Source organism: Lutjanus erythropterus, chromosome 11 (assembly GCF_056507025.1).
Source record: "Lutjanus erythropterus isolate fLutEry1 chromosome 11, fLutEry1.hap2, whole genome shotgun sequence".
In the NCBI taxonomy this organism is placed as follows: domain Eukaryota; kingdom Metazoa; phylum Chordata; class Actinopteri; order Lutjaniformes; family Lutjanidae; genus Lutjanus; species Lutjanus erythropterus.
The window spans coordinates 7,477,970-7,490,680 of NC_139327.1; the positions used below are offsets into that span (position 1 = coordinate 7,477,970).

The window sequence follows — 12,711 nt, forward strand, 5'->3', positions numbered from 1 at the left end:
TTTGGTCCTCACCGGGAGCCTGTGCTACAGCTGCAGAGACTGCAGTCTTTGCAGATGCCAGTGGTTTCAGAAACAAAGAGACTATCTAAGATCATGAATGAAAGATTTCACAAGGGAATTGTGGGCTGCAGAGCTTAATGGATCCAGGTATTTTACTTGGAACCAGGTCCAGAATGAAACAGACTATTGAAACCCACCCCTTCTAACGAGTATTGTCTTTGAGCCTGATAATATCTTATTCCTCTGTGCCTTAGAGCTCCAGTTTTCTTCAAAAACTATTAAACACATCAGTGAGCCACAGTGTTACACTGGGTGACGTCTTCCTTCATTACTATGAATACACACCGAGCCTTTTGTAAAAAAGTCGTTTTGTATAGATTTATATCTTCAGAAGGAACCAATTAAATGGGCTTGAAACAAGAGCCACAGACAGGGAAGAGAGGACAGAAAATATTGAGAGACACACTAACACTTCTGTGGTTTGGTCGTTCTTTATAGGATTTATTGAAAATAACAAAAGTATAGAATAACACCAGCCTACGCCTTTAAATTAAGTAGACAATGCAGTTGGTGTTGAAAAGTTAAAATTACCGAACTAAAAAACAAAAGCGGTGTACCTCCTGTCAGATAATTGATGCATTTAATACGCATAATATCACATCGACTATAATAACTCCTCTGCTTTTTCTCCAACCTGTGTTTACTTGCCTTAAAACCCGGTAATATCTTTTTACATAAGTACAGCCTGCCAGGCAAATAACTTACTGATGTGAAAAGAAGAGGGAAAAAAAACTTGCATTTATGTACTCCAGAATAGCTTGACACTTTCTGGCTGTCAGAGGTGTGAAATGTATGCAGCTTCAGTGAACACTGCACAGAGCGAACAGAAAGCATCACACCTCTGAGGTTGTTTTGACTCAACACTGGGGATTTTCTGAGGTAATTGAGCAGGATGTGACTTTAGAGGGCACAGAGCATGGAGGCCATGTCAGCAACTGGTGGTAAATATAATATACCTCATTATCGGGGTTGTGCTATATGACATTGTTTGATATATTGTGAGCAGTGCTTGCAGGATGTATTGTTTTCTGTATATAGATACTATAAAAGGCAGCAAAAATTGATCTAGCCTACTTTCCTTATTTCTGTCCTTATTAACAGCTCTGTTACTTTTGCTGCTGATCTCAAAAATGATGTATCAGATTATTCAGACATCTGGTTTCGTTAATTAGTCACCCTTTGAATTGGCAGCATGAATCTTCATTTTGTACAGAAATTAAGCGATGTACAGTAGATAACAGTACTGTAACCCTGAAGATATCTTTGGCTGACCTGATGAGATGTTTCTTCATCATGACCTCTGACTGTGTTTTGTGTCAGGGCTTCAGAAGCTACTTATTTATTTGTCACTAATATATCCAACTCAACAGAAGCCAATTATTATTTATATTTCATTTATATCTTCATCTGTGCAGTACTGATCTAACAATATGGTAACTGTGTGAAATAATTCAGTTTAATATTTAGTGCACTACACACTGGTTACACTGACATCATTACTGCACTTATTTAATTATACTGTCCATTTAAACCAACATATACTCTTATTTATAATACTCATTCATCCTAACACACTTATCCCATATCCTCCATCTTCAGCATTATTGTTGTTCTATGCAATTCATGTCTACCACTTAAGTACATATTGTTGACATATTTTTACACGTCTTTACTTCTAATTTTGTCTGTATTGTTGTTTATAGTCATATAATGCACAGATTTCCTTTTTAATATTTTTACATACTCAGATTTCTATTTCTATTCTTATATTTTTGATATGCTTATATATACTTCTGTTCTTGAATAGGAACAGCTGTAATGCAAAGTAATTTAGGAACACTATTTACAATGACAGTATACAATAAAGATGTTCTATGCATTGTCCAAGAATACAATAACCAGTTTCCAAAAGACAGTGCAGAAAGTAGCCTGTACATGTACAATATGATATGAACATGGTCTGGATATTATACTCTGAACGAATAGGAACAGCATCTGAATTGTTGTCATAATATTTGTTTTCCCTACAGAGCTGTCACCAGATTGACATAATTTGCCACAAATGCCACATGACTTCTTTTCAGTCATAAGTCAGTCAAATCCAAACACACAGGTATTAAACACACACTGCTACAAGGGCCTGCGCTCATCACCATTCACAGTGGTGGTATGATCCCTGATATCCATAGAGGATAAAAGTCCATACGTACCTTCATCACATTCAGACTTTGTCTTGAGAATCAAAGTGTTCCAGCTGACTGCTGTCTGCAGTGTGAACAGGAACTGCTGGCAGCCACAGCAGCTGGACTTTCCATGATGCTGATTATACTAAATGTAAAAAACAGAAGAAAAAAAAACAGAAGCTGTTCAATAATCAGACATGTATGGGGTTCATCTTTTATAATTTACAGATTAGTTGTGCAATGAAAAATATGGTAAAACTTGACTGATGTTTCCCAGCTGTTACTGTACTTTTACTTCATGATCAGATGGTTGCCATGTACCCATCTAACTTTCAAACAAACTTGATGGGAACTTTTGAAATGTTGCAAGAAAGAAAAGAAAAGAACATGTAAATTAAGCTGTACATTACAGAAATTTTAGTGTTGCAGAGCCTTTATGGCTGTCATACCAATACCGGTATGGCTGTCATGAATGATATATATTGAAGAAAAAGACATTTTAAACCATTTTTGTGGAGGGAGAGTCTCTTTTTAAAGTACTGCACCATAATTGAGGATATGTTGTGTGAGTGTAAAGGGACCGAAATGGATATGTTACCTAGAGGCAACACTGTACTATAGAGGGTTAATTTTTCTACTGTTAAAATCTCCTGTACTATTGATACTACTCATTTCCTCCTGGACCTTGAACAGCTGCGCAGTTTTTTATTTTGACTTGGACTTGATGTACTTATTTTTGATAGGCTGTGTCAGGGGGTTACCTCATGCTCTCTAATAAGTAGGTTGTACACATCTCTTACAAACAGCCAGGGAACAAACTATTCTAAATTTTAATTACATCTTGCCGGCTGATAGGATTGTTGCTACTTGTGTTGTGCTATGCTAACACTATTGTTGCACTACTTCCCCAGTGTTCAAGTATCATTCCAAGTCTTTAAGGCTAGCAATAGCATGAACATGTAAGCTAGCATTAGCTACCAGTTACATCATTGCAGCTTGCTGTGCTATACATATTAACAGTAATTACAACAGCTGTGAGAAATACCGTCAAGAAACACACTTTCAGGCAGGCACTGGCATTAGCATAGTAAGCTAGCAGTAGCTAACAATTAGCCTAAATGATTTCAGCTTGTTGTGCTGTACATTTTAGCACTAATTACATTCAGTTTTGAGAAATACCACCAAGAAACCCACAGTAGTTCAACTCTGTGGTCATTTACTGGGATATTCTTGAGTTACCAAGAGTTTTGTTTGTTTCCATCCATCTGATGACAAGCCCTTCATGCAGGATGGTCTGGTCCGACTGTCAAACCAGATGAGGGAGAGTCCAAAGACATTTATAGAGGGGGGGCGACCCAGAATGTACCATACGGGAGCCAGTGCAGAGGGGTGTTTTTGTTAATACTGCATAAATGCTCTTTTAGAGGCCCAAATAAGTATGCAATCGTGACATTTCTGTGTCAGGATAGATTGAGTGATGTGCTGATGTGCACAGAAATGTTTTAATATGGCATATGTTGGTTGATTGATTTTAATTCACTGTGGTTTGTCTCATAGGAGGGACTTCCAGTATAAAGCCGGGGATATGGGGCCTGTTCTCGAGAGTACAGCTTAAGCCTGGAAAGGCAGCGTGTGCCAGAGCGCTTTAGTCAGGGGCCTGCTGTTGGTTGTTTTGCTTTGTGTTCATTTGAGATTAGTGTCCTTAATGATAACTTGAAAGATTTTGTTCCTTTTTTTTGTATTTTTCCATTTTTTTGTCTAGACTTTGCACTTCGGTGGTTACAGCAATTAAAAAAAGCACCAAGTAAAGATTTTTCAGTCCATCTTACACCACTGGGCCAATGCCAACATGATGCCTAAGGTAGAGTTCAAACATAAATCATGCTTCATTATTTGAGTACATGGTAAAAACATCATGACTTTTATTATATTGTATATTTTGTAAGCTAGAAATACTAGAGATGCACTGATCCACTTTTTTCCAATGCTGATCTGATTCTGATACCTGAAATTGGATATCTGCCGATACTATACCTACACCAGAGCTCTGTTTCCTTGATGATTGTGTTTATTCTTGGTGTAAGGTGTCTCGTGAGACTGAAACTGACCTTCAGTTTGATGATAAAAACTTCTGCCAGTTGATGTTGACTGTGTTTGGTTCACATCCAGTTGTTTTCACCATCTAGAGAGCTTGTTTAGTGCTCATATTAAAAATGAAGGCTGACATGTAACTGCAATAGAGACTTTACCGATAGCAATAAGAAAATAGTTAATAAAATGTTATGGCTTGAATGCATTTTATAAAATTAAATTAATGTTATGCCCTGGCTCATAAACAGCCTATCATATCACTTGATAATGAATCTACGAGTGACACATGAACAGCCAGTCATTCAACAGGTGTGGTTCAGGTGCACCATCGACATCTGAGACAACAACAGAAATGGTGTCAAGTGAAATAATTAGCGCAAACACCATCTGCAGGAAATTGTTCACAAAAAAAGACAGGCCAGCTCACCAGTATGATAGTTTTTGTTTAACCTTGTTATCTGTGAGTCTACATGAATTGGTGAGACTCAACTTAATGTGGTCAAATTTAATAAAGTGATTAAATTCAATAAAAAAGGCAATAAATTAAGTGGCTAAATTCAAATTAAGGTGGTTAAATGTAATAAATAAAGTGGTTCAATTCAATAAATTAAGTGGTTAAATTAAAAGTCGGCAGTTAAATTCAAAATAGAGTGGATAAATTCTTCTTCTTCATTAAAAATAGGTAATAAAAATCGACTGAAAAGGTTGTAGCTGTAGGGTTCTGGCTTGTGACATTCACATGTGCTGCAGATAGCATTGAGAGACAGCCCTCATTTCCCATCATGCATTGCTCAGAGTTTAAGTTTGCTGTTCCAAAAAATGATCCGAAATACAAATGTTACTTTTTGTCAGTGTGGGTTTTGTGTTTGTTGCGAACATGGTGGTTTATGCTGTAGTTGTCATTTTTGTGCTGGTTTATAGTTTTCGCCATGAGCGAGGGGGCTGTTACATTTCTTCACTCCAGCTGGTCCATGTCCCCTGTGTGTAAGATCAGTTTAGAGTTGACTTAAAAGCTACTGTACATTGCATTACACAATCATCTATTAAAAATCTCACTTTTATGCTGCATTTAGTCCAGTTGTAAGTCATTTCAGCTGCAACACACTCATCCTCTCTCAGACATAGTCAGATCATCTCCCACATATGAAAACCATGATAGGAATGTTCCATCAGTGCGTCTGATCATAATATGACAGTTTATTGTTCATTGATCAGTGTCTTCTTGATGTGTCTCAAGTTTCAGACAGATTCGTGTTTGTTTAAACAGTGATTACTTCAGTAATGTACCATAAATATTTTGGTGTACATTTTATTCTAAGCTCAGGATGAGTCTGTGTCTTTACACTGATCACTGATTGACCATGATTGTAGCTTTTGCCAGTTAATGAACACTGATCATGTTCTTTGATATATCCAAGCACACACACATTAATACAGCTGTATGAATGAGGAAATGAAACAGGGGGCGTCAGACAGCTGCTTCAGGCTCCGTGGGTGGGAGGAGTCAGAGAGAAACATGGAGTTTGTTGAAGAAAACCTTCCAGCTAACATGACAGATTAGCTTCACAGTCAGTTCCCACAACCGCTGCCCCAGAGGTTAAATTATCTCTCTTTCTGAAGCTTAAAACCCAGAGTTTCCTCCATCTCGGGCTTAACAAACTCATTTTTTACTAAAGCTGCTTTTTGAAACAGCGCCCTGGCACTAGGACTGCACAGTTAATCAAAATTTTATCAAAATCGCCATATGGCTTTCTTAATTTTCAAATCACAGGAGGTGCAGGCAAAATGTGTGTCAAAAAACTTTCAAATGAATGAATGTCATGAGGCAGAGATGTCCTGTCCTACAAATCACTGGTACAGATTCTTGCAAAAAAAAAAAAAAAAAATTCACACCAGAGTCATTTCAACATTTTTGCAATCAAAATAAGAATAATGATGTAAAAATGATCATTACCTCTAAGTAGTCAAATTCATCGCAGTTAGATATTTTTTCAGAATTGTTCAGCTCTACATGAAGTCAAGTTTGAAAATTATTTTTCTTTAATTTCTGCAATTTTCTGTCTTATTAAACACATTAATTAAACATTCACAGGGTTATTCAAAGTGAGGGCCGCATGTGAAAATGAAGTGCCGCTATGCTTTCAGACAGTAAATGGTGGTTAGAGTTGAACCCTGTGTTTATGCAGACATACTCAGGCATGATTTCTTGGTCATTAACTTTTTCGCTTAAATACATCACGTCCAAAAAGGACATCCAGTACTGTTTGGACAGCTTGTGTACCCTCAGACTAAGAGAAATGGAAGTGGAATCAAAGGGCAGGTAGTGTGAGAACAAACACAGGAGTGGATAGTGGAGGAGATACTGTATACAGTGTATTAAATACATACCTCACACTCTGTAACATTCTCAAGTCCTTCCAGCCAGCCAAGAGAGGAGACAGACATGGTTGGAAGCTGGACAAATATAATCTGATATATAAATAGCCTAACCAGGACACACACATACTCACACATACACACACACACACACACACACACACACACACACACACACACACACACACACACAGGCGAGGGAACAAACATCACTTTGACTGTCTACCTTAACTCAGGGAGACAGCCGCCAGTGCAGCTGATGTATTTACCTGGTGTGTCATGCTGCAGAGGGGATTTAGGAAGGCAAACAAAAAATTAGTCAGGAATACCCTCAAAGTGGAGAGGATCGGGCGAGTGAGGGGATTAATGAGGGATAGCCGGCTTTGATAATGCTGACGTTTTTGAGCTGTCCTGTGCTCCCTGAAAGCCCTTTGTATAGCCCTTATTGCCAGTTGCCATCTGTTATGATCCAGTTGCCAGATTGCCCGCAGCAACATCATCAATCCCCCCACCCCACCCCTTTTAGCTTTTGATCTGTAAAAGTAAAATGCAGCTATTCCTGACTCCGTGCTCGCCAAGTCAAAACGCTGATATCTGTTGTGACAGTTTGTAGCTCCTGTGTAACCCTGAGGGTCCTCTGTTGTCATGTTGGCCACTTCCCACTCCTCAAAGGAAGTAATGACCTGTCCTTGCCTCAGTGCGTCTCCAAAATAGACCGCCGCACACATGGAGATGAGGACATCTCCGTTGCGCTGAGGCTTAAGTGACAGATTTCACTGTCCATATACAACTGCAGTTGGTGTCCCACTCTGATGTTGTGTTGCACAGGGATAGGTCGGATTATTTCAAGTGGGGTTTCATGAGGAACTTATCCATAGTCAGGGTTTGGAGAAGACTAAAACTAACAATATCTACTGATAACATAGGTATAAAAATATTATAATGTTTGTTTTGTTTGGGGCGACTGTAGCTCAGTCTGTCGTGTGGACTGGTAGCTGGAGAGGTGCCCTAACCCCTAACTGCTCAGAGCGCCTGACTATATGTATACATGTGTGTGTGCAGCCCCCTCGCTCTGTCATCTCTCATGTCTATAGGTCCTGTTTGTGTATGTGTGTGTATTTTGGGCCTGTGTATGTATGTATATACAAAATTACAACAGAGTGAAAAATGTAATTTCCCCATGGGGATTAATAAAGGATGTCTTCTTCTTTAAAATCGATTTAGTAATGAAAATGGTGGCCCTTTTGTCAACTCCATCATATTTTCACAAAAACATGATTTAATCAGGCATTAAAAGGGTTAGATGTACCTTAAGCTCCTCTGTTTTACTTCCTGGTTTATAAAAAGGCAGGAATAGTGCTCAAGCAAAGGTAAACTTTCTATTTTTTGACAAATTCATTAAATAATATGATCAGATGTGTCTAAACCATAACATGTCAACTCTGCAGCTCTTCTAAGTCAAAGCCAAATAAGAATCATGGTTTAAAATATATATTTTGATTAGCATTAAGAGAACTTTGAGCAACTGTAAAAAATAAAATGGCTGACTGTGACTGCTGTGAAATGGAAAAATATAACATTTTGTCAACTCTGTAACATGTCAACCATGTTTTCCATCTCACAGAGTCTACATTTAATTAAAAAAAAATTATTCACAAGGAAGTTGGCCCGTTACAAGGTTTAATAGTCAAGAGTTTGATCTTTTGAAATATATTTTCCAGAATAATTAAAGAGTAAAAATAGAAATCCCCTCAAAATACGGTCAAGTCCCAGTTCTCAAGAATAGTGAAATTTGTGTATATTACGCTTAACAGTGAAAATTAAAATTATATCTGTGGGTTATTTTACCCATAAGCATATAAATAGAAAATAATATCAGGCCAAGAATTGAGTCCTTGGAAACACGACCTGAGATTGGGGATGGAGATGAGGAGAATATGTCAGAGAGGTAGGACGAAAAACCAGTCTGGGGCAGTGTCTTTAATCCTGACACAGCTTTCAAGGCGATTAATAGGAATTTCGTGGTCAATCGTATCAAATGCAGAGGTCAGATCAACCAAAAATTGAGTGAGTCCCAGAAGCGGGCAAGCAGCACCATTAATCAACTAATAAAAGCCATTTCTGTGCTACGCTGAGACCAGAAACCTAATTGATATTCCTCAGAAATGTTACTGGTTTGTCACTCATTATTGAAAACTGGTACAAAACCTTATTTTGAAGGGGGTTTGATTTTTACCCTCCAATTATGCTTAGAAAATTTATTTTCACAGATCGAATTTAATTAAACCTTGTGACGGGTCAACCTCTAAGTGATTAATTTTTGATTTAATGTAGATATCAACACCATCAGACCGAAAATGTAACAAAATGTTACACTTTTTACATTTCACAGCATAGTTGTAGTGAGCAGCCATTGTATTTTTAAAGTTGATCAGAGTTCTCTTAATGCTAATCAAAATACACATTTTTAAAACACATTTCTTAGTTAGCTTTGATTTAGAAGGGCTTCAGTGTTGATGTGTTATGGTTGAGACACATCTAATAGTAATATTATTTGATGAATTTCTTGAAAAATAGAGAGCTCACCAGTGCTTGAGCAGTATTCGTTCTTTTTTTAAACCAGGAAGTGAGACAGGGGTCCTTAGGGCATAGCCAAACCTTTTTATGTCTGATAAAATCAAGTTTTTGTAAAAATTTGATGGTGTTGATGGAAATCTGGGACACAACTTTAAAGGCCCAGCATTTTCATTAAAAAAGTATGATTATAATAGCACAATTTTATACCTATATCATCAGTAGGTATTGTTAGTTATATATTCTGAAGGCTTTTAATACATTTTTAAATTGTTTGAAGTGAATTCTTATCTAGAACAAGGATGTTTTCTGGCACAGGGCAAGTTTAGAAATTTAAGAAATTAAAGCAAACCAAAACATCATATAAATTGTGCATAATTATTTATATATTAGGCCTCAGAATAAATTGTAACCAAAAAATTGGAATTACTTCAAATGATCTAAAATATCCCTCAAACAGTGCAGCAGTGACTGTTTAGAAACAGGCTGTTTGCAGTGTGATGTCACCCTGAGACACCTCCGCTAACACACAGCAGTGCACTCCCTGCATATTTATGTCCCAACTCTTCAAAGGTTGATTTTCTCTTTAGCATTCATCTGGCGTTCCTCTCGTCTTCTTCTCTTTATTCATTTCTCTCTCACCTGTTCCTTCCCTCCCTTCATTTCCTTCATTAAATTCAATCCACCCGTCCTTCTCACCTCTCTGTGTCCCTTTCCTGCTGACACTTCATCTCCGTCTCTGTCGACCAGGCCGGGCCACTCTGCACGGCAAGTCCTCCCTGCGGATAGAGAATGTGCGCTCAGACGACCAGGGCTGGTATGAGTGCAAGGTGCTGATGCTGGAGCAGCAGTATGACACCTTCCACAATGGCAGCTGGGTGCATCTAACCGTCAACGGTAAGTACCATCAGCATGCATTATTAATCCAGTTCACTGTGAGCGTCAGAGTTAAAAGATGGAGAGAAAGTTCTTTTTTTCTGGGCACGAATACCAGAGTTTCACACAGTGGTCATCTGGGTAGGGATACTGTCCAGTAACCTCAAGGTCAAGGGTTAAAGGGATAGTTCAGAGTTTATGAGTTGGATTGTATGAGGTACTTATCCACAGTCAGTGCATTACCTGTAGTAGATGGTGGCTGACGCAACCCCAGTTTGGAGAAGCAGCAGTACCAGTCTACCAGCGTGTAGTAAGCTAAGCAGTGTAGCAGTGAGGACTTTATTATGGGTACTCTGAGTCTTTCATTTTTGAGGCATTCATTGTTTTGTGGTGTATCTTGCTACACTCTCCATACTGTATAAAAGTCTGTAAAATGATGGTTCACCCAAAAATGAAATTTCACTCAATATCTCCTCACCCCTGTGCTGATGTGAGGATGGGTGAAGATCTCCAGTTCACAAAACACTCCCGGAGCTTCAGCAGAAAACAGCATTGCAGCCAAATCCAGTGCAATTGAAGTGAATGGTGACAAGTTCTAAAATGTAAAAAAAAAAAAAAGAGCACAAAAAAACCCAAAATGTCTCCATGCTGCTCGTGTGGTGTAATCCAAGTGTCCGTAAGCCACGACTTTAAAATTTCACCCAAAAAGACGCCATTTACACCATGTTTTTGCCTAAATGTCAACTGTAGCCTCTCAGACCTGATCCAGGTACACACACTTGAAGCAGGTACACAGGCTCTCGCCCAAGCAGCGCGACTGCAGCAAAGAAATGTTCCTCTTCTATGTCGAAGTCCTCAGACATTTTCTTCCTTGTTGAAAGTTTGCGAAGTCAACTGTGCATGTAACAAGTCACTATTTCTGAGCAGATCTCTCTCTGTTGTCTGAGTCGCTTCCAGGAAGCATGTAAACACAGACGTGAAGGTGTTGCGAGATCTCGTATATCTCGTGTTGCGCCGCTTGGGCGAGAGCCTGTGTACCTGCTTCAGGAGTGTGCATGAGGATCCAGTTTTAGAGGCTACAGACATTAAGGCTAAAAACATGGTGTAAATGGCGTCTTTTTGGGGTCAAATTTTGATGTGGCAGCTTTTGGACATGTGGATTATACCACACAAGCAGTATGGAGACATTTTGTGTTTTTTGTGTTCTTTTTTTAAAACTTGTCACCATTCACTTCAATTACACTGGATTTGTCTGCAACGCTGTTTTCCTCTGAAGCTCCAGGAGTGTTTTGTGAACTGGAGATCTTCACCCATCCTCACATCAGCACAGGGGTGAGGAGATATTGAGTGAAATTTCATTTTTGGGTGAACCATCACTTTAAATGTACGCTATATTTAGAATATTTCCACCGGTATACCTTCCTGTCAGACAGCCATTTTCCGATGATGGAAACTGCTGTTCTCTGTGCCAGGTATTGCTGTCTCGAAAACAACCAGACTCTGGTCTGCACGGTGAATTTACTGTTTTTGCCAAAGGAGCGTGGTTGCTTTGGAGAGAGTGATATTTGGCTTCCATAACAGCAGTTTCCCATTGGAAAAGGCTGTCTGACTTCAAGGGAGAAGCTGATTTAAAGCTGCTCTAGATTTTTTTAGGTGGCTGAAATACATTTTACTGCTGTCCCTGTCTAGCTGTTCATTACTTAACTTCCTACGCTGGTACAACTTTTTGCTTCTTGAATCTGGGAGCGTGCCAACTGCTATCTATTGCAGGTAACGACTGTGGATAAGTACCTCATACAGCCCCACTTCAAATAATCCAAACAAGGAAGTCCAAAGTGTCCTTCGCACTGATTATTGCTCATTGTTTGTGGTGTCTGATTGGCCTCGTGGTGGTGAGTCATAACTAGAGGACTGACTGAAAGTTGTCCCTGAGCAAAACACAGCATACTCTGTCACTGATAGCGTCCCTGGAGGACAGCACCAGACAAACACCTGAGTGTAAAATAAGTAATCCACACAAGTGCAAACACTCACGGGACCCTCTCACACAAACTAAGAATATTCTCGCCTTCACTTGGTAGCTCAAGCATTCATCAAGACACTTAATCAGACAGCATATGACGACGCCAGTTGCTGTGGTAACAGACACACCAGATACGGCCCCGTGCACCCCTCCCTTCGCCACCCCCCTCGTGGTCATGGCACATTAGCTCAGTTTCATCAGTGTTGCTCTTGTTCTGTTTGACTTCGCCTTGCCTCTGCTGTCTGTCCCAGAAGTGTTTAAAGGCCTCAGGCTTCCTCCTCTGCCTCTTTTCTCTTTCTGTCTTCATGTCTATCACTCCTCTGCTGTTTTACTGTCTTGTTGGCTCATCAGACATGAGTGCAGCACTTATATCAGCTGTAGTCAGTGGTCAGTCGGTGGTGTTGTACGGCACACAGCTGACTGGTGGTTGCTGCCAAAATGTTTTGGTGGCAGATGTGCCAAAAACACTTCTTGTGGTTCTTTCGATTTTTGAGCCATATGACTCATTTTTGAGTCAGACTGAGTTTC

At 39.2% G+C, this 12,711-nt stretch overlaps 1 protein-coding gene across 2 annotated transcripts in view; it reads left to right on the forward strand.

Moving 5' to 3' along the window:
- Positions 1-12,711, forward strand: part of LOC146318632 (protein turtle homolog B-like) — a 194,099-nt gene that overhangs the window by 58,945 nt on the left and 122,443 nt on the right. For both annotated transcript variants that reach the window (XM_084730666.1, XM_084730665.1), the window contains exon 3: positions 10,035-10,181. In XM_084730666.1, coding sequence (XP_084586792.1) covers positions 10,035-10,181 — 147 coding nt within the window. The remainder of the gene's footprint in view (positions 1-10,034; positions 10,182-12,711) is intronic.